The sequence below is a fragment of the Crocodylus siamensis genome, chromosome 1, assembly GCF_052110815.1.
Source record: "Crocodylus siamensis isolate JL-2025a chromosome 1, ASM5211081v1, whole genome shotgun sequence".
Lineage (NCBI taxonomy): Eukaryota > Metazoa > Chordata > Crocodylia > Crocodylidae > Crocodylus > Crocodylus siamensis.
The window spans coordinates 315,582,688-315,608,449 of record NC_143395.1 but is presented as its reverse complement, the minus strand read 5'-3'; the positions used below and the strand labels follow the sequence as shown (position 1 = coordinate 315,608,449).

The window sequence follows — 25,762 nt, the reverse complement described above, 5'->3', positions numbered from 1 at the left end:
GCTACTGCACAGTAGTCACTATGTGCTTATTTAGTGCTTGTATTAGCAAGTACTAAATAAATGTTCAGTAACCAGAGTTACCGTGCAGTAGCGCTGGCAAACATCCTTTAAGTGACGCTACTGCGTGATAACCTAATAATACTGCGCAATAGCATATTAGCACTGTCCGTGCTGTGACACGCTATTGCTCAATATTATTCAGCTACTGAGCAGCCAGTGTCTTGTGTAGATGCATCCAGTGAAAATTTAAATCAGTAGTCACAAGGAAGAAGGGGGTACACAGAACAAGAGTATATGGAAAAGTTCTGTACTCTGGAGTGAGGTATTTCTGAAACCTCCTTTGTTCTAATTTGATAAACATAATTTTTGGTGAAAATACCAGCATGCATCAAGAAGAAAGAGAAGACAAGAACAACAGAAACCCAAACTGGAGACAAAGGAAGAAAGAGACACCAGCCAAAATTTCATTTTTAAAATTTGTTAATATCCAAAATAATCTAAAATTTTGAATGTTCCTGAACTTGGAGTATGATAACATTGATGCATTTTTGTTTCTAAGCTATACTAATAATATGGGATGCTTTGAAATCACACGTGGAACTTGATTACTTCTACAGTATATGGTGGCACTCATTACTCTTACCATAATTCAAAATCAAAAGGTCCATACTGATATCAAACATTCCTGATAAATCCTTTGCTGGACACTATTGCCTCACAGTTCTACAGGCTTTATTAGCTTTTTTTTTTTTTTTTTTAAGACAGCACATCCTTGACTTCTCGCCATTTTTAGATCCACCAAAAGGAGCTTAATGTAAGAGACATATAATCTACCCATACCATTAGCGAAATTGTTTGCATTAACTCACATTCAGCACAATCAGCTATAATACAGTTTTGATACACACTACATCCCCTTTGCAAACACCACTTTTCTCTTTAGAAAGAGCTGCCTTATTTGAATATACACAGAGACTCTAGAGATAGAGCACTGCATGGAGGAGGGGGTCTGAAAGTCAATCTAAAACTAACTATACCAAAATAAACCTTAAAAATACTTTAAAATGCATATGCCTGGTATATTTTATATCTGTAGCAGCATATTTGTATGTTTTGCATTTGTCATAACAATGCAGTTCTTCAGAAGGGATATTTAAGAGTATCTGAAAGATAAATAATTGAAATTGATTTAATACATATCTTATTACAAAAACAAGATATTGTTACATAGGCAGCTAGTCACTGCATTTTAAAAAAAGGAAGTAAGTGCAATTAGCATATTAAAAGCAGTTGGACAGCGGGCAAAATAAATGGACCTTATACTGTATACAAAATGTTACTAGATTTGGGTGTGGACAAGCTGTCAAGAAGAATGAATTCCTGAGGTACGGCTTTTAATTAGGAAAACCCAGCCACAGGTTTCAGTTTGTTCACACTTAGATATATCAATGTCTCTTTGTAATGCTTGGCATTTTCAGAAAATTAAATTAAGTTAACTTTTAAAATGTACACTCCTACAGTTGTCTTTCAACCCTGTGATAACATTTCACGGGCAAAAACACTTCCAGCACTACATCTTCACATGGTATTATTTTACTTCTAAGGTTGTAAGCACCACTTCCAATGCCTGCCTCATAAAACCACATGGTACAAACACTAATTGTGCAAAAATGCACTCCTGTAATGTCATATTCACAAAAAAACCCCAACTTAGACATGCAAAAGGCATGCCTTAAAAAACAATATATTTTCTAAATATTGTCTGTCTGTCTTTCTCACTACTATCAGCATAAAATTTAGAAATGAAATTATTCCAAAACTGAATCAATGGTATGCATAATTTTAAAAATATAAATTTATATATTGTAAAATGTATGTAAACATGGCTTCATGACTAGTTTTAATAGCTTTAAAACATTTAAAATTATAAGTACTACCTAACAGACTAATCTGAAAACATCTGATTAATCAGACTACAGTTCTGAGCAGCAACAAAGGTTATAGATGTATAGGTTAAAATATAACATAAACAGAAGCTAAGGTTGAAGCAGTGACAAGCAGATGATTTGAAATAATACACTTCATAAATATTGTAACTGCCTAAATTAAGACACTTATTTTTTACTCTCCATTGTATAGTCTCTGGTTACATTCAGGTTTGATTTTACATTAAGCCTTCAAAATTCTTGTCTGACAGCTCTGTATGCAATCACGTATATTGTATTAGCAGAACCCAGGGAATAAACAGAATTAAACCACCTCTTTCTCTAATCCAAATGAGAAAGGGTGACTTATTATTGATTGACATCTAGTATCAATGTTAGGACACAGATTTTGGCTTCAGCATAGCAGGAAATTAATGTCAATGGATTTCTTCATCAGATGTCAGTTAGAATAAATTAAAGATATTATAATATTAAAACTAAACATTATGAATCAAAGCTGCCTGATGTATTATTGTAATTTTGTCCACTCAATAGTATATCAGGCCATTCTCTCTCAGAAATCACTGTAAACTACAGTCAAGTCATTAATCAAAATTATTGGAAAAAAATGGTTAAAGCCACTATTACAGCCACCATTATACCCAGTATATGAGTAAAATTTAAATAAAAATATCCAGCTTTCCTCTCTGTCTGTATTTTTACATGGTATCTTTCAGGAAAAAAACAACTTAAATTTCTCCACACAAAACTTGTAGTTATTTTATAGAACAGCATGTTCATGAAAGGGTAACTAGGGTCTGAAAATTAGAAAACTACCATACAATAGAGGCTATCTAGTCTTCAGAATCATATCATTAGTTCATCATTAGATCAATACCAATCAACCAAGAACAGTATCAATAGGCATTCTAAAAGGAATGAATACTTTAAAAAGTTTTCTCTTAGATTAAATATTGTAGCAAATGCAAGCATTTTTATTAATGCAACTGAAACAGCAGCATCACTCTCACTTGGTTTTTATTATTGTTTGCTGTCTGTTCATTTCAAAGATGGATGGGGATTTGTTTTCCCATATGTAAGGACTTTGCAAAAGTAAGTTACCTTTTTTTGCTATGAGGGATGTAGTCTAGATTTCAGAAATATTTTTTATGTATTCCTGCTCTAATGCTGTAATGCATGAGCAAGCCAGGAAGTACCTTTGTCACATCCCACAGGCTCATTTTTCACTCTTTGTTCCCATGACACTTTGTATATAATTTAGATAAAATTTATTCTTAAAAATTCCACTGTTCACATCTGACAACAGATGTATTGAAAAGCATCACACTGTGCTTACAAAGACTTATTTTAATGGTTTTCACAGTAAGTTTCAATAAATAATTGGTTGATTAATGGGCATCCTTTCTGGGAGAATATGACAAATGCCAATGAAAATGTTGATTTTGTAATGCACCTAAGGAGCATTTAATCAATGATCAGAATAAACAATTAGCTATACAATTAGGTGTCATTCCAAATTATTTAATACAGGAAGATGGCACTGGCCACCAGTTAGCACCTGTTTCTCTTCCTGGCTTTTGTCTACTAAAGAGTATATAACTTTGAATCTACAGGTACTCAAGCCACCCTAGGTAGATGCATGCATGCATACACACACATAGGCTTACACACCTGCCTTTTTGCAGGACAAAGGTTTACTGGTGATTAATGATCCTGAATTTGTGCTGTTAACGTAAGTGATTGGATAAATATGTCTTTAAAAAGTTCTTAATATTGACACAAGCAAAGTAAATTAAGAGCTTGATACTGCAAACCATACAGATGTGAGAAGCTCTTATCCTGATAAATATTTGCATTGAAACCAAGTGTATTATTTATATGAGTTATAGTTTTTAGCTTATACTCTAATCAAGTTATGTTATAATCAGTTTCAGAAGTATAACTAAATACACTATGCAAAATGAAAAGGACTGAATGCAGAACTGGCTGAATGCAGAAATATCATATAACTGTGGAAATGAATGCTTCATATCTGATTCTGTGCAATGAGCATTATCTCAAGTCCCATTCAGTATTCATTCAGAGTTATGCCTGAGTAAGAACTGCAGAGCTGGCCAAGAATGGCCATCCAGCAAGTGAACATATTAAAGTAAGTCCCAGTAAACTTGTTTTCACCAGTGAGGATGAAAGATCAATGTGAACTGGACACTAGATTAATATAAATCAAATATCAGTGAAGTATAAGCCATTATACAGACAATCTAAAATTAAGCCTAATCAAGATTTTGAAATTGCTAGGATACACTACATGCTTGGAAAAGAAGTGTGCCATAGTTTGCAGTTTATGTAGACACATACTAACCTTAAAATGTGTATTTTAGATATTAGTGCTAAGAAATACCATGACAGACACATTATATTACTTTGCTGTCTGCAAATAGTGGCAAATTTTGGCATGTTTTCTACAATAAAAGAAGAAAACTGGGGTAACTATAGTTTCACTGATATTGCTTCTTTTTGCTTGGAGAGACCAGAAGAGTAAGAAATAATTCTTCTATGAGAAAAAAATAAACCACATAAAAATAAAAGTGTGTTAGAGCTTATCAAATTATGGTATTTAAAATATGGTGTAAAGAAAAAGAAGAGGGAAAAAGTGCATTCTATCAGATCACAAATTATGACGCTTAGCCAAGTATGAAAGTATTTCACCCAGGGATTCTAATTCTCTCTGCTGTGTTGAATGGGAAGTCTACCTTTTCTGTAATGCTGCACATTACAACACCTGACAGAAGAGCATTCCATAGTCTATCAGACAGAATTTGCTTTCATTTCAGCATTTGGTTGATGTTCTCCCTGATTCCAAAGACTTTTACTTAAAACCTTCATTTCTGATGAACTACTTCTTTGGATTAAGGCTACTTGCCTCCTGGGCATAAGCATGACATAAGCAACAGTTTCAATTTCTGGGGGTATTACTCTTAAACTGGGTAATGTCAAGAAAAAATGACAAATGTGATCTTTTTTAGATAGTTTCATCCCTTGTGTTCACAGACTAGTACTAGGAATCATTGTTCCAATGCAATCACATCCTCAGTGTCATTTTGGAGATGTCAGTCAGTCTACTGATGACAGTGTAATCTAGGGGAAGATATCATTATCATCATCCAGAAATCTGTATCAGGTATATTAGGGGCCCCTAACCCAACAGGCAGCTAAAATACTTGCCTCCTTTGTGTGTGCACAGAATCTGAATACACAAAAGTAACCTCTCCCAGATTCCCTCATAAGCATGCTGAGCATGATGTACTTCTTACTTGCATAATCCCCAAAATAGAATAACTCTCTCCTGCACAGAAGCTGGGAGTGGGAGCCTTGATAAAGCAAGCCAGTAGCCTAAGAAAGGAGTCAGGAAGGAGGGTTCACTCAGGTTGCTTTGTCAGGTGCTGAACACTTAGAAGCTGTAAACACTGTCCTACCATTTGTCCTTTAAAAAAAAAAAAGATGAAAAGGCTGTGGCTGCGACTACAACAGCTCCTTCTGTTCACTGGAGCATTCATTCAACCTCAGCATGGCCTCGCTTAGGGAAAAGAAAAAAAGGTGTGAACACCTTCCTCGGCTCTGCCTGGCTGGGTCCAAAATGAGAATCCCTCAATTCCCCCGGAGCTGCCTCCCTCGCAGGGCGCTGCTCTCCCACGAGGCGGTTCCCTGGACTCTCACTCGCCTCCCAAGCGGGCACACATCTGGCCAGCTGCTGCTCCCCGGCCTGTCTGAGCCAGATGTGCCCGCGCTGCCTCCCGCTGGGGCTGTCGGGGGTGGGGGGATCCCCGGCCCCGCGACTGTCTGCCTGCCCTGCTCCGCCAGGCTGGGGGCAGAGAGGGTGGCAAGGGCAAGCCCCGGGACCTCTCCGGGTCCCCCCAGTGCGGGAGTCGCCCGCAGAGTTTCTTGCCCCGGGTCGGGCTGCGGGTGCGGGCGCAGACACACACAGGGACAGACACACACAGACACACCTTGGCGCCGCAACCTCCTCTTCTTGAGGCCGAAGATGCGGACCTTGGAGAAGATATCCACCAGGTTGCCGTTGCACAGCCCCCGGTTCTTGCTGGGGCTGTTCCGCCTCCTGCTGGCCGACGGCCGGTCCCAGTGCTGCTCCCGCGCCTGCCGCTTCTGCCGGATCAAGCCGCTGGCGATGGCCGCGGCCATGGCTGCTCCTGCCTCTCACCGCCTCGGGGACAGGAGGGAGGGCAGCGGGCCGGGATGGGGGCACGGGCGGGGGGCTCAGCCCCGTCGGGCACCCATCGCCTGTCTCCGGCTCCGGCTGCACCGCATGGAGCCCGCGCGGCTGGGACCGGGGCTCAGCGCCCGGCGGCGCCTGCCCCCATCGCCGGCACCGCTGGGGCTGCTCCCGCCGCCGCGTGCCGGGCTGCTGCCTGGTGAGCGCCAAGTGCTCCCCAAACCAGCATCTGGAGAGAGCAAAGCTCCGGCTCCAGGGAGAGCTGGAATCGCGGCGCCGCGGTCCCACCCCGCTCCAGCCTCCCCTGCCCACCCGCGCGCGCACGCACGCACACACACACACACACACACACACACACACGCACGCACAGAGCGCGATTGTATTTTCTGTCCTTCCAAAAGGAGGCGGGGAGGGCTGGGGAGGGGCGGGGGAGAGAAGAAAAGCAGTGGAGAGAAAGGGCAGGGGGAAGGAGGAAGGCAAGGCAGGGGGTGCTATTGCTCCGGGGGCTGGGAGAGGAGCGGGAGGCAGGGAAGCGGGGCAGATGGAAGGTGGGGGGGCGAGTTTCTAGAGGCTCCCTGCAGCCGGGGGCTTTCCCCATAGCAAAGGGTGGGGCCCCCCTGCCCCCCCTGCCAGCCCAGCCCGCATGCCCAGGAGAGTCCCGGGCTGGCAGGGGGACGGCGGGAAGTTGGGGGAGCCGCGCGGCGCTGCGGGGCGCCCGGGCCAGGGCCGCGGACGGCGCCTCGGAGCGGCGCGGCCAGCAGCAGGGGCACGGCGCGGGGGCTCCTGGGTGACCCCTACTCAACCCCCCCCTTCCCTCTTGGACACTCACTTGCACTCGCACACTCGCACTGTGTGTCTGTCTCAGTAGAGTTCACTCAGGGCAGGGAAAACACGCGCGCACAGACACACGGTGGAGTTGGGGAATGCCGAAGCACACGCGCGCACACTCACTCTCCCAGGGGAGTCGGGGAATGGAAGCACACGCACGCACGCGCTGTGGGGTTGGGGAGGGGAAAGCGCCCAGCAGCCCTGACTCCCCGTGCACACGCCGGCGGCGGGGGAGGGATGTGACTCGGGAGCCGGCTGGAAGCGCTTCCTCCCTTACAGCTGGGTCAGAAAAGAGACGCACACCTCCTCCCGCCGCCCCCCCCCCCCGCGCGGGGAACCCGCGACTCCCGCCAGCCCGCGCTCTGTCTCGGGGAGAGACGATGCAAGGGGCAGACTTTGCATCGAGGAGGTAAAACAAACTCCGGCCTTTGAGGCTTCATGGCACAGAACGACTTCCAAGCGGCCCCGCAACCCCCCAGAGTGTGTGAGTGTGAGTGTGCATGCGTATTTTAGCTGCCTGTTGGGTTAGGGGCCCCTCATATACCTCATACAGATTTCTGGATGATGATGTGGGGGGGGGAGCAGCGGTAGGTTTACTGATCGCGGTCACAAAGTGAAATTAGTACCCCCAACACCCCCTCAACAGGCGCTCATGTGATCTTGCTTGAGCACGAACAGCTTGTGTCAGGCAGAGGAGACCCCAACGCCCCTGCCCTGAGGTGTTGACAGGCAGAAGGAAGTAAATAAAAAGGACCTGAGGGTGGATCTGACAAGCCGTAGCCTCTTTTCTGTAGCATGGATTTAAGACCAGCCTCTTCCTTTCCATGCACCAGCCTCCTGTGACTAGAGGGACCTCTTCCTTTCCTTGCACCAGACTCCTGTGTTCCCCCCCCCCCCGTCCCCCAGTCAAATCTGACAGGACAAAGGCGTTGCTCTACCCAAAGGAAGGAGAAAGCAGCAGTAGTTAAGCACTCTTGCCGGCCGCCTTCCCTGCCTGTGCATCTCCCCTCCCCTAGTAAATGATCTAATCCAAACTTTCTTGGTCATGTTCCTAGTGCCTCTCTTCTTCCTTTAGCTGGCATCCAGCCCAAAAGGCGGCTGTTAGCAACAGCAGGATTTGAAGCTGAAAACAGTCTCCGCCAAAATCGCTACTTGGCAATATAAAGCCCACAGGGCTAAGTACTTCCGTTTCTTTCCGATCGATCATTGGATCTCCCCATTCTTTAATCTGAGAAGGACTGTATCCATCTCTAGGGCAAAAGTTTCCACAGGCCTCTCCCTTCCCCAGACTGTGCTAAATCCAGAGCAAACTCGGAGCAGGACACGCTCAAGTGGATCTGGATAATACATTTAATAACGGAGGAGATAGAAACAGATTCAACTCAAACATTCACGTCGGATTTGCTGTCTGACGGTTTCTAACAGCGCAAGCAATTTCCTCACCCACTGCTACAATTACTCTCTAGCTAATGCAATTAGAGGTTCTTCCCTTCCATTTCCCCCGCGATTGTTTTGCCTTCGACTTTATCCCTGACCCCCAACACACACACTGAATGATAACAGACTAGAGTCTTCCAAGGTTGCATCTTAAACTGCTGCCCTTTCCTGATGCCCTGACTGATGGGGTTTATCTGTCCTCCAAGGACACTGTGACCCTGCCCAGCGCCGTCCTTCTCAGCTCGGGCTGGGCGCTTCGTTCAGCACCATGGACAGCGCACACGGGCCTTCAGCCGGGGAGCGCGGGCGTTTCCCTTGTTCCTGCTGCTGAAGGTGACAGAACAAAAAAAAGGAAAAGGATCATGGCTGCTCGTGTCAGGGAAAGCGGGGTAGTCTAGATGAAGGGAAGCAGGAAGCAAGAAAGGTTAAAAAATGACCTCCAATGGCCCTGGGATTCATCCACAAGGATAATAAGTCTCGAGTAGGAGACTGCACATATTCACTTTGCTGGAAGGACCTTTCGAAAATATTCATTGATGCACAGCCTACAGCCGCTGATCACGTTATCTAGTCGCCTTCCAGCACTACTAATTCCCCAAATGGAATTCAAGGGGGTCCCTGAGATTTTTGGAGGAGAGGTGAGAGGAGAGGAAGGCAAAAATGGAGGGGGATAAATGTAATGGGTAAAAGGGGAAGGGGATAGGGAAGGTGCATTTCCTACTCCAGGGATCAAAAACAAAAGCTCTCTACTTGTATCTCAGAAATGCAGAGTAGTTGTTTACAGCTTTAGATACTCCAAAGAAAACTCAAGAGAGCCATCTGCTGTCTTAACCTGTGATAAAATGTGTGCAATTCTAAATCAGAGAGTTTTGATAACAGAGACTGTGGAAGTGTACACTGTCATGTTAAAGGCAAGTAAACTTTATGCATTTAGGAGAAACTAAGAGACCTTTCATTGACAATTTATATATTAAAATAGTATTTTTATTTCTAAATGTCAAGTGTGGATATAGAAATAAGCCATTAATGGGAAAGGGGTGTTCAACATTTTCCATTTTCCCCTCTGTTAATTTCTAAGTGCTGACTTATGGGGTTTTAAATTGTTTTGTTTTGTCCCCTCTCACTATCCAGGACATTTTTAGAATGTAAAATCTTTAAAATTGTGTGTTTTATTATGCATGATTAATGTTTGTCATCACATTGTTTAAAATCTAGGTAAAATGCTTCCTTTATAAAATACCTAAGGAGCCTAGAAGGTACTGCCTCTTAATCAAGTTCATTTAGGCATATATAGATCTGGACATGTAGTTAAACAATATATCCTTATTTGTTTAAAAAACCTGAACTGTTCATTTCCAGTGACCATTCAAAGTGCTAACAGGTAAAAAAAAATATGCTCAGTGATATTATTATTACCTACATGTATTAAAAATCCATCTATATAAAGATTTTACATGGCAATGTAGATTCAACACTGAATTTATAACTATCTTGAAGTATATTTATGTGGTTATAAAATTTAAATACACATATGCCTTTTTTGCTTTAAAAAGCTTAACAGCTCAATTCTTTTCAGCAGATGTTCATATATTTTCATATCTATATTAGACTAGAATGAAGTGCAGGCAACAAGTTCTTTGTGACAACAAACCTGAAGAGAATACAGTTATTACTTTTACAGATCAACTGAATAAGAGCATATAGGGAAAAGATATCCACACCAAAAATGCCTCTAGCAAACAGTGTAGAAAGAGAAAAATACTAGACTGCACATTGATACTAGCAGATGAGATCTAGCAAATTTTTATAAGATTTGTTTGCCAACTATATATATATCTCCAATATATATCCTCTTGTGCAGCTCAATATATTAGAATTCAATGTTGCAAATAGTCATACATTTACAATAATCTAAGTCATTATTTCAAAATTATGAATTATGGTAATGAACAGAAATTACGTAGGCTGTTATAAATTGAAGGTCATTTTGTGTCATTACAAACAGAATTTCTCCTAGGTTTGTAGCATGGTCTTCAGTTTTACGTTATGCCTTTTGGTCACAGTACAACTAAAATTATATTGTGATAGTGTTGAGTTTTAAAACAATGTTTTAAATGTATAGTTCTGCCAATGCTACACACATTCCTTATTCCTCATAGTCACGTTGAAATGCAAGGATCTATTCCTTCAGTAAGAAGCAAATTAACTCAGGATGTGCAAAACATTAAGCAACTGGTCCTCGTAAGACATTAAGCACTGAACTGCAAACCTGAAAGATATCTAGAAATGGCAGTAGCATACGAGAAGTCCTTCATATATTTCTTATGTACATGACCAAATTAAATAAGCCAGATCCAATTCAAGGTTCCATTGCCTTAACTAGCCTAGCCCAGCCCTAGATTTTCTCAATGTAGGACTTCTTTATAAGTGCTCCAGAGTGGGGGCATGGTGCTTTAATTAGAGTGGCTGAAGGCCCCGGTAGAGATGGATTCTATACCTACATGTGCCCAGTGCTTGCTCATTCAACAACTTTTAGTTACAGTGTCTCCGCTGCCATTCTGAAGATGCTGAATACATGAAATGCCAAGGCTGCTGGAACATGGTCCAAAATGCTTCAGCAGACTTGATAAGTAGGCATCAGGCACATGTGTAGATGCTCATAGAGTCTGTCTAGGCCTTTAGCCAGCTTTAGCTTTACCTAGGCCTTTAGCCAGCTTTAGCAATGGGCGGTTTATATGGCTCCCAACTGAAACAGTACCTGCTCTTTTCTGAAACCCTGAAAATGAGTAGGCGTCAGTTATCTTTACTAACCTTTGATCCTTAGGCTCTATTGTCTTTGGAGGTAAAGGTCAAATAGAATGATATAAATTATACAAGTATTTCTCAAGCTTCTTAGACTCCTGGTATCTGACTAGACTTGAGCCCCCTCCCCCCTGCAAAAAATATCAGCTCTTAGTTTTTACTGTGTTCTGACAACAGAAAAATAATATAGCAGTTTTTCTGTTCTGAAGACCTCAGAAAGACTTCAAATATGAAAGACCCCAAATAGATTTATATTTGAAATCTTTCAGCTTATCTTGAATCATGATTATCGCGCTTCATGTTTACAAATCTAACAATGTGTGGCACCTTGCAACACACTTGAAAGGATCTCAAGGCACCCAAAGGTGTTATAGTATTCTGACTGAGAATCACTGACTTATACCCTCACAAAACCAAGTTTCAAACAATCAAAGCTAGTTTTTCTACTGTTCATGGTTTTACATACACCTGAAAGATTTTTGGCCATACAAGAAAAGTCCTCTCTCTCATGAATATATCAGTATGACCATATGAAGCTGAAGATTACAAATCCCTCTGCAGACAGTTTATGTGCACCGTTTGGTTAAATTATAATAATCTGGTTGGTTAATAAGGTTTAAATACAGCTGAAATTATTTCAGTTTCATGCATTCATGACTTCTAACTTGGGAATCAGTCTCCTGATACATTACTGTTAACTTCCCAGAAGCTGATGTCTTATACTGAGGATTTTAGTTCTGTGATTTGGTTGTGTACAGTGGCAGAAGAATTAAAGTATGAGAGATAAGAAATAAATTATTTTCTTCATTCAGGCATTACAAACATAATACAGAAAGAAAACAATGGTGTTAGAAATGGTGTAATTTAAAAATCCTAACTTCAGCAACACTAAAATCAGTTGATTAGGCTTTCAAGCAGATAAAGGAATCCTATTTAATGAGTTCAATAATATAAATAGCAGCTATATATGTTATGCTGAATTTCTGTTGAAGGCACTTCACATTCAGCCTCAAATGTCAATTTCATAACACAATCAGAAGGGCCAAATTCAGATCCGTTACATTTAACTGACATAGGAAGCTTCGCCAAAGTATCATGGATCTTCTCCAGAGATGAATTTGGTCCATGTGTATACGTGTAAGTAACATATATATAAATTAAAGGAAATTTTAAAGTGATAATCTGATATTTTAACAAGCTTTAATTTATGTCTATACACACACACATATATATACACAAACACAAATATATATACACACACACGTATATGTACACATACACACACACACACACACACATATATATGACTAACAGGACTGAAGCATGAAATTAATATTGTACATTGCTCAATAAGTCTTCAGTTTCCACTGAAGACTGCTAGTAACACTTCAATGAACCACTTAATTTAGTTTACATATTAAGAAAAATCTATTCTAAAAAAAACACCTTGCTTAGGAAGTCAAAAAATTTAAAACAAAGACAAATAGAAAAATTAGTGTACAATTTAACCAGAGGTTTGTGGGTTCAAGAACTTAAAAATCACACAATATCCTAGAAAAATCATAAGCAAGATCTGAGATAAAATTTTCAGGAATGAAAACAGTAAGGCTGGTCTGAAATTATGTAAGTTTGGGGTACATCATTTACTTTCCTCCTGGAAAAATAGTCTTTTAATCTTTACCTTAATTGTAATAAAAACTATATAAATAGTTCAAAGAGCTTATTTTAAATATACTTCAAAAAAATCTTGATTTTTTGTCTTGTCCTTCATTAACATTGTGTGTGTGTGTGTTTCAGCCTGATTCAAAAACTGTTGATAGTGACTATGCTGAATTTAAATCAGCTTCAAAAGGAAGGGGTTTTTGGGGAGAGCAGGGTATATTGTTTCTGAAAATTAAAAGAAAAAGTTTCTTTTTTTTTGTTTTCTTGTTTTAATACTGTTCACTGAGAGATTAGCTTTAATTTCTGAGTAGGGACCTGCAGAATCCATGAAAATTTTACCTAAAAGAGACCTCAAGAAATTGTTTGAGTTTAAATTAGACAAGTGGATATCTGAAATAAGGCAAAAGTAGTTTAAACACGCATTGAGGGGGGAAGAGATCTGCTTACTTTAGTTCTCTTAGACGCTTTCAAATACTTTTTACATGACTCTGCATACTTTGGCTCCAATCTTTTATAGGCTCAGGAAATACTGAACACTATGTACTGAAGTCAATGGAGCTAGTTCAGTAAATAAAAAGTAAACCTAAACATTTGCAGGTATATTATAAAGTACTCCTTCTTTTTGGAAATTGCCCTGGGAACAGTAGGAACCAAAAGCTAAAGGAAACATAGGAATCACCACAGGAGAACAAAACAGTGGCCCATCTAGTCCAATATACTTTGCCCTGCAGTGGCCAGTACTATCTACTTCAGAGAAGGGTGCAATAAACCCTCCACAATGTAACTGATTTATCCTGTACAGAAGGAAGGTATTTTCTAACTTCCATTTATTAGACCGTAGCTTGGTCTACGGAGCCTCCAGGTTTTTATTGCTTCTGAAAATTACATCTTTTAACTTAATTGAACATCCCCTTGTTTTTGTATTATGAAAAATGATTGGAAGTTTCAAAAGTAACTTCTCTATACCCTTAATTAATCTTGTATACCGTTATGTCCCCATTTTTCACCTTATAGTGAGATGAAACACCCAAATGTTTTTGATCTCCTTCACAATATTTTTTTCCAGACTTCTATTCACTCAATACAATTATCACTATTTTCTCTTTAGTTTAGCTATAACTTTCTGAAGTGCTGACTAGAAAGTCTCACCTGGGATAATGATGGGTTATGTAACAGCTTTCTGATTCCAGCATTAAGATGAATTTCCAACAGAGATCATTGAACAAAATCCCTCTCAATAACAAGCAGCAAAACAACCTCAACTCTCCCTCCAATATCTCACCCAAAATAACTAGTGTATAACTGAGCAGTCAGTTTAGCTCAGGTTTAGCAGTCTTGCTGAGTAAAACAAGTTTAGCCTGTCTCAGGGCTTCAAATTTCCCAGCAATCCTCCATCATTACTCCCATCATTACTCCTCCCACCCCTTCAGTTTCTATTTTATTCTGTTCCCTCCCACATGCATCTTTTTGTAATTTTACTTTACTCCCTGTAGCCTCAAAACCCCCTCCCTGCTCCCCATTCCCTCAAAGAAGTAGTTTAAATAGTCTCATCCCCATAGAGCCAGTCTCATCAGGGACTGAAAAGACAATTAAGAATCAGGAGGCTGAAGAAGTTATCCCTAATGGATATCCCAATTATGATAAATACCAGTTAATTCACTGCACCAAAGGGAATGTAAATAATGGCAAAATATCCAGTAGTGTAGAGGGGAGGTGATGCTGGCAGGACATTGGAACAGTGAAACTACAATGGCAAATCATCCCATAGGTGAATTACCAGGAGCTTCTGTATCCTCACGTCTTATTTCACTTCAGCCCAGTCTTCTCACAATATCTCCCTGTCACCCAATGCCTTGTAACACACCATAGCTCCCACATCACTCTCACGTAGCACTTCACCAGTTCCACTGCTCATTTCCCAAAATTGTTCCACAACGATTCTCAGCATCTTGTCAAGGAATCCTGATCCCACATGGCCATTCCAAAAAACCCCAACTTGCTGTCTGTTCACACCACCAAAATCAATAGGAGACTTATTGCAAGTCCCCATATCTAAGAAGATAAAATAGGCTTGCTATAGCCTGGGAATTAGTGTGGCACAATGGCAAACACCTGTGTGGATCCAGAACCATTTGCCGAGAAATTACCTGCAACCTAGTACTACCAAGATTTCAGAGAGGGGTGAAAGATTGTGAGCTGTGAGGATACTGAACGAAGGACCTTGGAGGAAATAATGGGTACAGAGGAACATGCAGGAAGAAAGCAGAGAATAAGTCCACTAGGCACCTTCAGCCATTTTTTGTGCTTTAAAAAAAAAGAGAGCCTGAAGCTATGTCCTGGACAAACCTTTGGACAGCTGGAAGATGCAACAGAAGGGGGGGGGAGGAGCTTCAAAAATACTTCTTGCCTAAAATTATTTCTGTATTTTTATTTATTTATTTATTTATTTTTTTAATATAAAAATGGATAGAGAGGGCTCCCCCTCCTGCAGATATTACTAGAAGAAGTTAAGCAGGTTTTAGAAACGGTTGGGAAGCAAGAATTGCTGGCAGGTAAAGAAAGTAGTGGAGTGCAGCTGGGAAACAATGATTACCTGCTAGGCTATAAAGATGGTTATTGAGGAATACCCCAGGAATCAAGGCTAAAGACTGATTTTTCTTATGTAGGGAGCCAGTTAATCATAAGTAGTCCATGAAAAATCAGGGTGCAGAAACACATGACATAATTTACTGTGATTTGTTCTTTGTAAGTTTCCTTTGTAGTTAGGAATAGACATATAACCAGATCTCCCAGGCTGGATACCCACAATACATGCTATCACAGTGCCTGACCAGTAGCTGACAAGGGAGCTTGTTTGCATTGAGCAAAGGCTAAGCCAGGGTAAAACTGGGAGTGGACATGTAACTGGTACGTTGATGTAACCATGACTGGTGCACATATGACCCTCACTTTCTGAGAATAACTGTATCCTGTGCTTGCTCCACTTTCATCATGGTTTAAAGTCAAATTACTCCATAGTAAATGTGTTGTGTCCACATTCCTAATGACTCATGATTTTTACATGCTGTTAGCACTATGTTACAAGAGAAAAATTGAGGGCTCCCTCCCAGAAAATCACTTAAAACAAAGAGAGAGAGAGAGAGAGAGAGAACTCTTGCATCTGTTTGTGGCATCTTTCCCCATGTGAACAGATTACAAACCTATAAACCTTTAAATCAGGGGTTAGCAACCCTTGTCACTTGTAACCCAGCCCAGGCATTACTTTCACTGATTCAAGCAACAAGTGGTGATGGAAAGGGTTAAAATTTAGGGATAAAAAGAGACCAGGGAGGGCTGGGCAGAGGAAATAGAAGGAACGCAGCAGGTGGCAGGAACCTGGGGATACCCTTTCTGAGTAGCTCTGGCTGCTTCAAAGGAATAGAATGGAACTGGTTGTAGGATCTGGGAGATGCTTCCTCCGGTGTCCACCCAGAGTCTGTTGCTGATCCCCTGAGCTGCTACAGCCCATATCCAGTCTGAGGGCCATAAATTCCCAATCCCAGCTCTAAATGACAGCAGAGGCCTTAAATCAGTAGGAAAACTTATACAGGCATTACACACCATCCCCCACCCACCTCCCATGAAGCCTGGTATTTTATTGAGGTCAGATGCTCACCAAACCTAAAAGACCATTGTGGTTTAGCATAGATACGGTGCACAAAATTTTGTAGTGAACATCATACAGGGATTGACATAACTACCTTTGACTCAGTCTAAATGACCAGGTACCCATTTACACTTAGGTCAACTGGGATCCAAAATAAGGCTAGAACTCACAGCACTGGAGCCAGAGAAATGCGATACAACTGCAGAGTGATTAATATAACATAGAATAAAAGAAAAGAAACGAAGACAAATACTTTAAACTATAGGGAAAGATTTTAATTTAAAAAGACACTGTAAAGAATAAATTATAACTGGGGGATAAATGTTTCTATGAACAATATGTAAATTGTTGGTGGTTTTCCATTAAAATTTAAAAATTTTGGATCAATTTCAGAACACCCCAATAAAAATGATTAAAAACTAGGGAAAACATGATTCCTGCAAATATTTATATATAGTCATAGCTTTATAAACTGTGAATAATCCTACTGAAATTAGAGTCAGACTACTGTACCAAAAAAACACTCATTCTGCTTTTCTTGAATTAAATTACAAAACTTCCATCAATTTGAAGGGCACAGGCTAAGGGGCCACCAGTCAGTGATTTAATTCAAACTGTTGGAGTCAAACAAAGAGATCAGAACTGCAATTTCAATTTTTTAAAACATCACATATCTAGTGCACACAGGTGCACAAAGAAGTTTGAAAATAAGACACCAAAAAAGAAAGTGGTCACATTTTTCATAAATATTGCATACCTACAACTAGAGCAAAGACAGTGCTTGTTCCACTTCACTAGCCAAACCAGTAAGGGCAAGATTATCCCAGAATCTCCTTGACAAATCCACCTTCCTGGGATTTGACAGCCAGCAACAATAATTGTAATTATTCTTCTAAGTAATTGAAAAGCACTCTAACATGGATTATTGCCGTGTGTTAAATTTAGTTTTACAAGCAACAAAAAGAATGCCTTGCTTCTAAGCAGAAATCTGGTTTTAATCCTCCAATGAGATAATTCTAGAGTCAGAACAGTTAGCAAAAAATGAAAATATGTGAAGTCATGTACCAAACTTATGGTCTCAGGTGATGGGTTTTTCAATCACCATGATACAAAAAGAGAAATAAAAATAAGTCTAATGACATAGCAGGGATACTTTTTATCAGTTTCATCAAAATATTATCTTTAAAATAGAAGATATTGAAACAATTTCCTATAGAGAAACATGAAATGATTCATACTTGCTTGTAAAACAGTGTTGCATAAAACACTAGAATGGCAATGTAAAGATTCCAGAAACAATATATATTTTTCCAAAATCCATTAAAAGATGCCCACAAAGATGTCAACTTCTAGGATAACAACAATAAAGTAAAGACTGCCAGTGTGCCTGAAATAAACTGTTCTTTTCAATAGGAACAATACTTACAATCATGGGTGACTGGTGCCTCCCAAGTTTCTGGGGGGCACCAGACTGTTGATGGGGAGGAGTGGGAAGGGAAGGAGGGGTCAGCCAGTCATTGAGCCAGTGGTGAAACCTGCAGTGCACTTTCACAGGCACTTCCGGTTTTATGGATGGCGCTTCCAGGAGGTGCCCAGCTGAGCTCAGGGGGTGCACGTGCATTCACATGCACCCCCTACGCGTCAGCAATGCTTATAATATCAGATGGTAGTGTTAGAGTGATATATTGAGCTATGATGGTCCAGGAATTATGCAAGAGGTGAAGATATCTCAGGGTGATACCTTTTATTAAAACAACTGCAGGGTTGGGATTAAAGTTAAACAAAAGATCTATCCCAACCAGTTGGTGTGATAAAAGTTTGCACCCTAAGAAATCATTGCCCCTTGCATATATCAAATGGATCATTTTACAATTATTTTCAAGCATTCTTTAGGTTTAAGAAAATAGGGCATGTAGATATGTAACAATGCATACATATTTCTGAGAAATGGCAAAATGCACTTAAATGAAAGGCTAATAAGTATTTTTTTAAGCAAAAACCAGACTAGACAGCTGATCAGCAGGGATCCTGGTTTTCTCTGATAAAAAAAAATGCTCAATATTTGGATTAAAAAAAATAACCCAAAATCCACATTTTTCCATGATTAAAATGAAACACCACTAATATATGTAATATATATTAGTGTGCATGTGTATAAATCAGTGGGGGGGGTGTATATATACACACACACACACCTGCATAGATAGATAGATAGATATACATATTAGTGATGTTTCATTAAAAAAGGAACCCAAAATCCACACTCTCTCATGATTAAAATGAAACATCACTAATATATATATTATTATATATATATTAGTGGTGTTTCAGATCAGAGGTGTTTCATTTTAAATCATGCGAAAGTGTGGATTTTGGGTTACTTTTTTAATTTGAAAATTGGGGGGTGGTTTATCAGAGAAAAGCAGGATCCTTGCTGATCAGAAATGAGTAATCTGTCTGTACATGTTCATCATATTCATGTGTTTTTTTGAGCTGCTCTTTTTGCAAATATTCGCCTATTAAATATTTCTTTAATTCACTTAGAACACAAGTCCAAGTCACTTTAGTTCTTTGAGAGTCCAAGTTTCACAGAGCCAGAGGTGTTACCTCTGCTACAAGTATATGTGTGTTAATTAACCCTATGCCTGAGAATATGATAGCCACCCACTCTAGTTCAAAGTGGGAAAGATCCAATTTTCTAGCTTTGGTGAGAAAACAAGTCACTAAAAATGCACAGTCAATAAACAACAGACAAGATCAAAAGTCAGGAATTAAAAAGGACATTTTAAAATGAGTTATTATAGAAAAATGCAGCCTTCCTGGAAAAAACTAAATGTGTATATACCAGGCTAAGGAAAATTCACTTTTTAAAACTGTCTCATACTAAGATCAAAAGTAGAAATATTTCTGCATTAAAAGGTACCCAGTTTTAACCTATGGTACAGTTTACAAAAACATTTACACATTTTAATTAGAGGAATGTTTTTAAACCAGTTTAGTTAGACCATTACTAAACCCTAAATGGTCATTTTTAAACTGAAATAAATCTACTTTTCTGAGGATTTGTTTGAATTTTTTTAAACATTAAACATATTTCAAATTATGTAACCCTTTACTGCACTAGAAGTTGTGTAAAAAGGGAAATTTACAGGCATAACTATTTATGCTTATTTGTTGATTTAATTTAGATCCCTTCAAAAAGCGCTCTGTCTTCTCCCCAAAAACTGTCCACGAGTTATTCCAGTATAACAATAGCAGTATAATTATACTGCTGCTGATAATTTTCCTTAGGTAGACCTTGTTTCAAATGTGGAGCAGCTTAAACTATTGCAAACATAGCAGAGTATATAATCAGTATAGTTATAGCTCTTTACTTACATTGCTATAAATTCTGCTGGTGGAATTTCTGCATGTAGACAAGGTACTGCTGACACAAGCTGTACTAATATAATCAACTTCTGTCAATTTATGTCCACAAAGGCAACTTCCACATCCATACAAGATTTAGGAAATTAACAGTCCTGGTCATTTGAAAACAGACATTTCTAGTTAATCTAGTACTCCTGCATCATTGCTACTGAAAACAAAATAGGTACCTGAAGACATATAATTCCACTTTTTTACTCTGGAGGACATAGTTGCCTTAGAGTTTTTTCCACCCCATATGCTGCTCCCTACCTTGTGGCAAGCCACTTCGGGAGAAAAAGTAGGTACTTTGGATTGCTTATAGCACAGCATTGAAACACAGAATGAGCCTTAACTTGGTTTTTCAAGCTCTTTTTATGTACAAATGCTAAGAAGTCTATTTAAATACTCAGGGGATTGCTGTATTCAGTTGTCTTTAAAAATAAAAGTTTTTGTCAGGGAAGGGGAAACTAAAGCTAATTTTAGTGAATGTCTGATAGTGTAGGATGCAGAAGACCTTGGATTCCTATTTCAGGATGAAATATAGAGCATTCCTTCTTAATGATTTTAGAAAAGAAGTTGGACATTCATGTGCCAACTTCAAGGGGTTGAAATAGGTCTGCAGTGATAGAGCAGGCAGCACAACATGAAAGAAAAATAGTCCACAGTGTACAATGGATGAAGAAAAATAGTCCACAGTGTACAATGGATGGCCACTTCATGGATGTAACAACAGCCATATTTTAATGTGCTTGTTTTTAAGTTGCTAAAATATGCACTACCAGATTCTAATCTCTACATTAGGAATGCTTAAACAGTATAGGCTCAGACTTGGGTCCTGGCTCCAGCACAAGATCCATGAGTGAAAGCCCCCACCAAGATATCTTAGGACCCTCGATGAGCCCCAGCCTGGCCGCAGGTAAGCAGGGGCCTGTAGTGGGAGGGATGTAGCCCAGCAGGGAGGCAGCTGAGTAGAGCTGAGGAGGGTCACGCCCCCCACCCCCCAGCTCCTACTTGGCCCAGCCCCCCAGGGAACCATGCAACCGGAATCTTGCAAACAGGACACACAAACACATGCACTTCTGGGCTCGGTGTACAAGTTAGCACAGGAGTTTGCTCAGAAGGGTGAGTGGGAGGGCCTGAGGTGCTGCCAGTGAGCCCCAGGGAAGGTAGTCCCATCAGTAGCCAGGCTACCAGTGGCACAATGTGGATGGGGGCACAGTGCACCCTGAGGGTCCCCTCAGAGTCTGCCATCTCCCCCTCTGGCACCTCAGAAGCCACCACCCAGATGGAGCCCATGGAGCCTCTGGCTCTCGGCTGTGTCTGACATTTTTCCGGGCTCATGGGACTAGGAGCGTGGCCACCTCCCTTTGCAAGGTATGCTCCACTTTGCAGTCTCTGAGGCACCGGATAGAGGAGCTCCAGGCTGCAGTCCAGAAACTGTGTGCCATCAGGGATGGCAAGCAGGAGATAGACTCCTACTGCCAAGTCCTTCACCCCCTGCAGGCAGAGGGTAGACCAAGGTCACCTTCCAGGACAAGGGAGGACTTGGAGATCTCGCATACTGTACAGCCAGGGGGTTGGACAAAAGTGGCCAAGAGCACCCTAAGGCCTGCTGCACCAAGGTTCCCTCTCTTCTGGGGCTTTGCAGTAGGTACAAACCTCTTGCAGCCCCAGTAGAGCCTGCAGAGATGCCAGCTTCTGCAAGCAAGGGAAGATCACCCATCCCTACTCTCTCCAAGACAAAACACAGAGTGGTCCTCATGGGATAATCTCCTGTGGGGACAATCTTCTGTCCTGATTCCCTAACATGGGAGGTCTGCTACTTCCCAGAGCCCTGCATTCAGGGAATAGCAGAGAGGATCCCAAAGATTATCTGGCCCTCCAACTACTACCCTATGCCCCTTATCCATGTGGGCACAAATGACATGGCTTGGAGCAATCCCAGCCAGGTCATGAGAGACTACATGGCTCTGGCAGCAGGGCTTAGGGGGGTGGGGGTGCAGGTGGTCTTTTTCCTTGCTCCTTCCAGTTGCAGGTCATGGACTGAGGAGGGAGAGACAGGATGAGGTAGTCAACCAAAGATTGTGGCGCTGGTGTAATCATGAAGGCTTTGGCTTCCATGATCACAGTCTGTTCTTTGGTGAGAGGGGGAGTGGGCTGCTGAGAAGAGATGGCCTCCACCTCATTCTGCTGGGGGAGGAGGCTCTTCTCAGTCAGACTTGCTGACCTTTTTGACTGAGCTTTAAACTGAGCCTGCTGGCAGATGGGAGGACTACTGCCACTGCAAGCCCACAGGGCAGCTTTTGTAAACCTAGCAGGCTAAGGCACTCAAGGGAACCCACCCCTATACCCCAGCCCTGGAGTGATCTGTAGGGAAGGCAAGGGCCCCGCCAAAGGGACACTTACATGCCTGTACACCAATGCCAGGAGCTTGGGAAACAGACAGGAGGAACTGGTCCTTCTGCTAAACAAAAAGGATTATGATCTCATAGGGATAACGGAGACCTGGCGGGACTCCACCTATGACTGGGCCACAGGTATAGATGGCTATACCTTGTACAGGAGAGATCATGTGGAAAAAAGTGGGGTAGCTCTCTCTGCTAAGGAAAGTTATGCATCTGACACTGGCACCCAGGAGGGATGATTGGAGACTCTCTGGGTCAAAATCTGCAGCAAACAAGGCACAGGGAACACAATGGTGGGAGTCTACTACAGACCTCTTAGCCAGGATCAAGAGCTTGACCAGGAATTCACCAGGCAAGAAGGTGAGGCTGTGCACAGCCGGTGCATGGTTGTCATGGGAGATTTCAACTACCCTATCATCTCGTGGGAAGAGCATTCAATCACATCTGAACAGTCACAAAGCTTCCTCGTGTGTGGATGAGCTCTGACTCAAAAAGTCTATGGACCGACGAGAGGCAAAGTCTCTGCTTGACTTGGTACTGGCAATGGGGGATGACTTAAATCAGTGACCTAATGATTGAAGGGAAGCTGGGAGACAGCAACTATGAGCTGATCACCTTTACCATCTGCTGTAAAACTGATAAGTCAGTCAGCAAAGCAGAAGTCTTTGACTTCAGAAAAGCTGACTTTGACAAACTCAGGAGGCTTGTTGGTGAGGCCCTAAGGGACCTCGACCCAAAGGGGAGGGGAGTTCAGGAAGAGTGGTTGCTCTTCAAGGGAGCAATCCTGAGGCTCAAGCAGCATCTGTCCCAGAGGAAAGACAACAAAAGGGTAGAGCATCTCCCTTGGGCCTCCTGCATCTAAAAAGAAAGACCTATAAAGGATGGAAGGCTGGATCCACCCCAAAGGAGGAGTACTCTGCACTGGTCTGGACCTGTAGGAAGCGAACCAGGAAAGCCAAAGATGCAAGTGAATTGCAATTGGCTACACATATCAAGGACAATAAAAAGTCCTTTTTTAGATATGTGGGGAGCCAGAGGAAGAGCAAGGATAACATTGGACCCCTGCTTAACCATATGAGTCAACTGACAACTGACACCCAAGACAAAGCCAACCTGCTTAAGGGGTATTTTGCATCAGTCTTTCACCAGCCCAAGGGACAGCCCTGCTCAATATGGTACGGAATGACCAGGGCAAGGAAGAATTTTTACCCTCCATCAATTTTGACCATATGAAGGAACACCTTGAGAGCCTGGACACCTTCAAGTCAGCTGGCCCAGACAGCTTACACCCCAGGGTACTTAAGAAGCTGGCAAGTATCATAGCTCTGCTACTGGCATGGAACTTTGAGAACTCATGGCCCTCAGGTGAAGTGCCCAAAGATTGGAAGAAGGCCAATGTGGTGCCTATCTTCAAGAAAGGAAGTAAAGTAGATCCAGGGAACTACAGGCCCATCAGCCTGACCTCTACCCTGGGGAAGATCTTGGAAAAAATCATCAGAGAGACCATTCTTGACAAACTGGCTGAAGGCAACTTCCTGAGAGACAGCCAGCACGGGTTTGTTGCGGGTAGGGCTTGCCTGACCAATCTCATCTCCTTCTACGACCAGGTCATAATCACCTGGACTAGGGAGAAGAGACTGACATCATATATCTTGATTTAAAAAAGAAAAAACTTTTGATCTGGTATCCCATGATCTTCTCAGAAAAACTGGCCAACTGAAGTTTCAGCTACATCACTGACTGGTGAATTGGCTCCGAGTTCGGACCCAGAGAGTGGTAGTTGATGGAAGTCAATCATTGTGGTGCACAATGACCAGGGGAGTCCCCCAAGGCTCTGTCCTTGGGCCTATTCTTTTCAACATCTTCATTAATGATGAGGACACTGGTGTCAGAAGTGGACCGACCAAGTTAATTAATTAGCTCATGACATCAAACTTTGGGGTAAAGCTTCCACACCCAAGGATAGGATGGTGATCCAGGCTGACCTTGACAGGTTCAGAAAATGGGCGGATGAAAACCTGATGGCCTTCAATACCAAAAATGCAAGGTACTCCAGCAGCATGCTTATAGACTCGGCAGTGCTACACTCACTAGCACCATGACCAGAAGGGACCTTAGGGTCATGATTGACCACAAAATGAATAATGACCCTCAATGTGATGTTGCAGCTGGCAAAGCAAGCAAAAAACTCTGGCTTACATCTATAGATGCTTCTCTAGCAAATCCCAGGATATCATCCTCCCGCTGGACTCAGCCTTGGTGAGCCACCAGCTGGAGTACTGAATCCAATTCTGGGCTCCACAATTTAAAAAGGATGTGCAGAACCTTGAGAGAGTTCAGAGGAGAGCCACACACATGATCAGAGGGCAGGAAAACAGGCCTTATGATGAGAGGCTGAGAGCTATGGGACTCTTCATCCTGGACAAGTACAGGCTCAGGGGGGACCTGGTGGCTGCCTATAAGTATATAAGGGGTGTACATCAGGATCTGGGGGAACATCTCTTCACCAGAGCGCCCCATGGGATGGCAAGGTCAACTGGTCACAAAATCCTCCAAGACCGTTTCAGGCTCGACATAAGGAAGAACTTCTTAACTGTCCAAGCCCCAAAGGTGTGGAACAGACTGCCACCAGAGACAGTGCAAGCACCTACTCTGGATTCCTTTAAGAGTCAGTTGGATGTTTATCTTGCTGGAATCCTGCCCCTGGGGCAGGGAACTGGACTCGATGATCTTCTGAGGTCCCTTCTAGCCCTAATGCCTACGAAATCTATGAATATACTTCATCAGCATAGATCAGTGGTGAAAAAAAGTGTAATTGCTGACCCATATAGCTGTGTCATGAGAAGCCCCCAGTATAGGAGAAGTTAATCACCAAGATGGTACCTTTTCAGGTATACCTTGTTTTGCTTGGGGGTATGGGTGGTTTTACTTTCTCTGTAGAAAATGAAGCTTTGCTGGAGCTACAGCCACATCAAGATAACTTTGATAATATAGTATATCATTTCTCCTACAATGATAAAACACCAGTATGCACCAGTATACTTAGGCTAACAGTGATGTGATCCTAATGTGCACACAACTTATAGTGACAAAGCTACAAGAGAGTTGCAATCCCAAGAGAGTAAGCCAAGGATTAACAACCTACGTCCTGCAGACCAGATCCAGCCCACAGAGCCATTTAATTTGTCTTTAGTGACATTTGGCAGCAGGGGGCTTCAGTAGTGGGAGCTTTCCCTGTATTGTCATGGAGAGAAGCAGCAGGAGCTTTCCCTTTGCTCTCATGGGGAAAAGCAACAATGGCAGAATCTTTCCTCATGCCAGTGTGTGGAGAGGTGGTGACAACAGAAGTTTTCCCCTTCTAGTGCCTGTCTGTCTCTTATCTGAGCTTATTCCTCTG

General features: G+C 41.9%; 1 protein-coding gene across 2 annotated transcripts in view; it reads right to left on the bottom strand.

The window, feature by feature from the left end:
- Positions 1 to 25,762, bottom strand: part of FGF14 (fibroblast growth factor 14) — a 697,644-nt gene that overhangs the window by 228,960 nt on the left and 442,922 nt on the right. Inside the window, exon 1 of one of the 2 annotated variants that reach the window (XM_090022621.1) lies at positions 5,954 to 6,411. The exons of the other annotated variant lie outside the window; for it this stretch is intronic. Coding sequence (XP_089878747.1) covers positions 5,954 to 6,146 — 193 coding nt within the window. The 5' untranslated portion in view covers positions 6,147 to 6,411. Of the gene's footprint in view, positions 1 to 5,953; positions 6,412 to 25,762 lie in introns of those variants that run through there. 2 annotated transcript variants of the gene reach the window in all.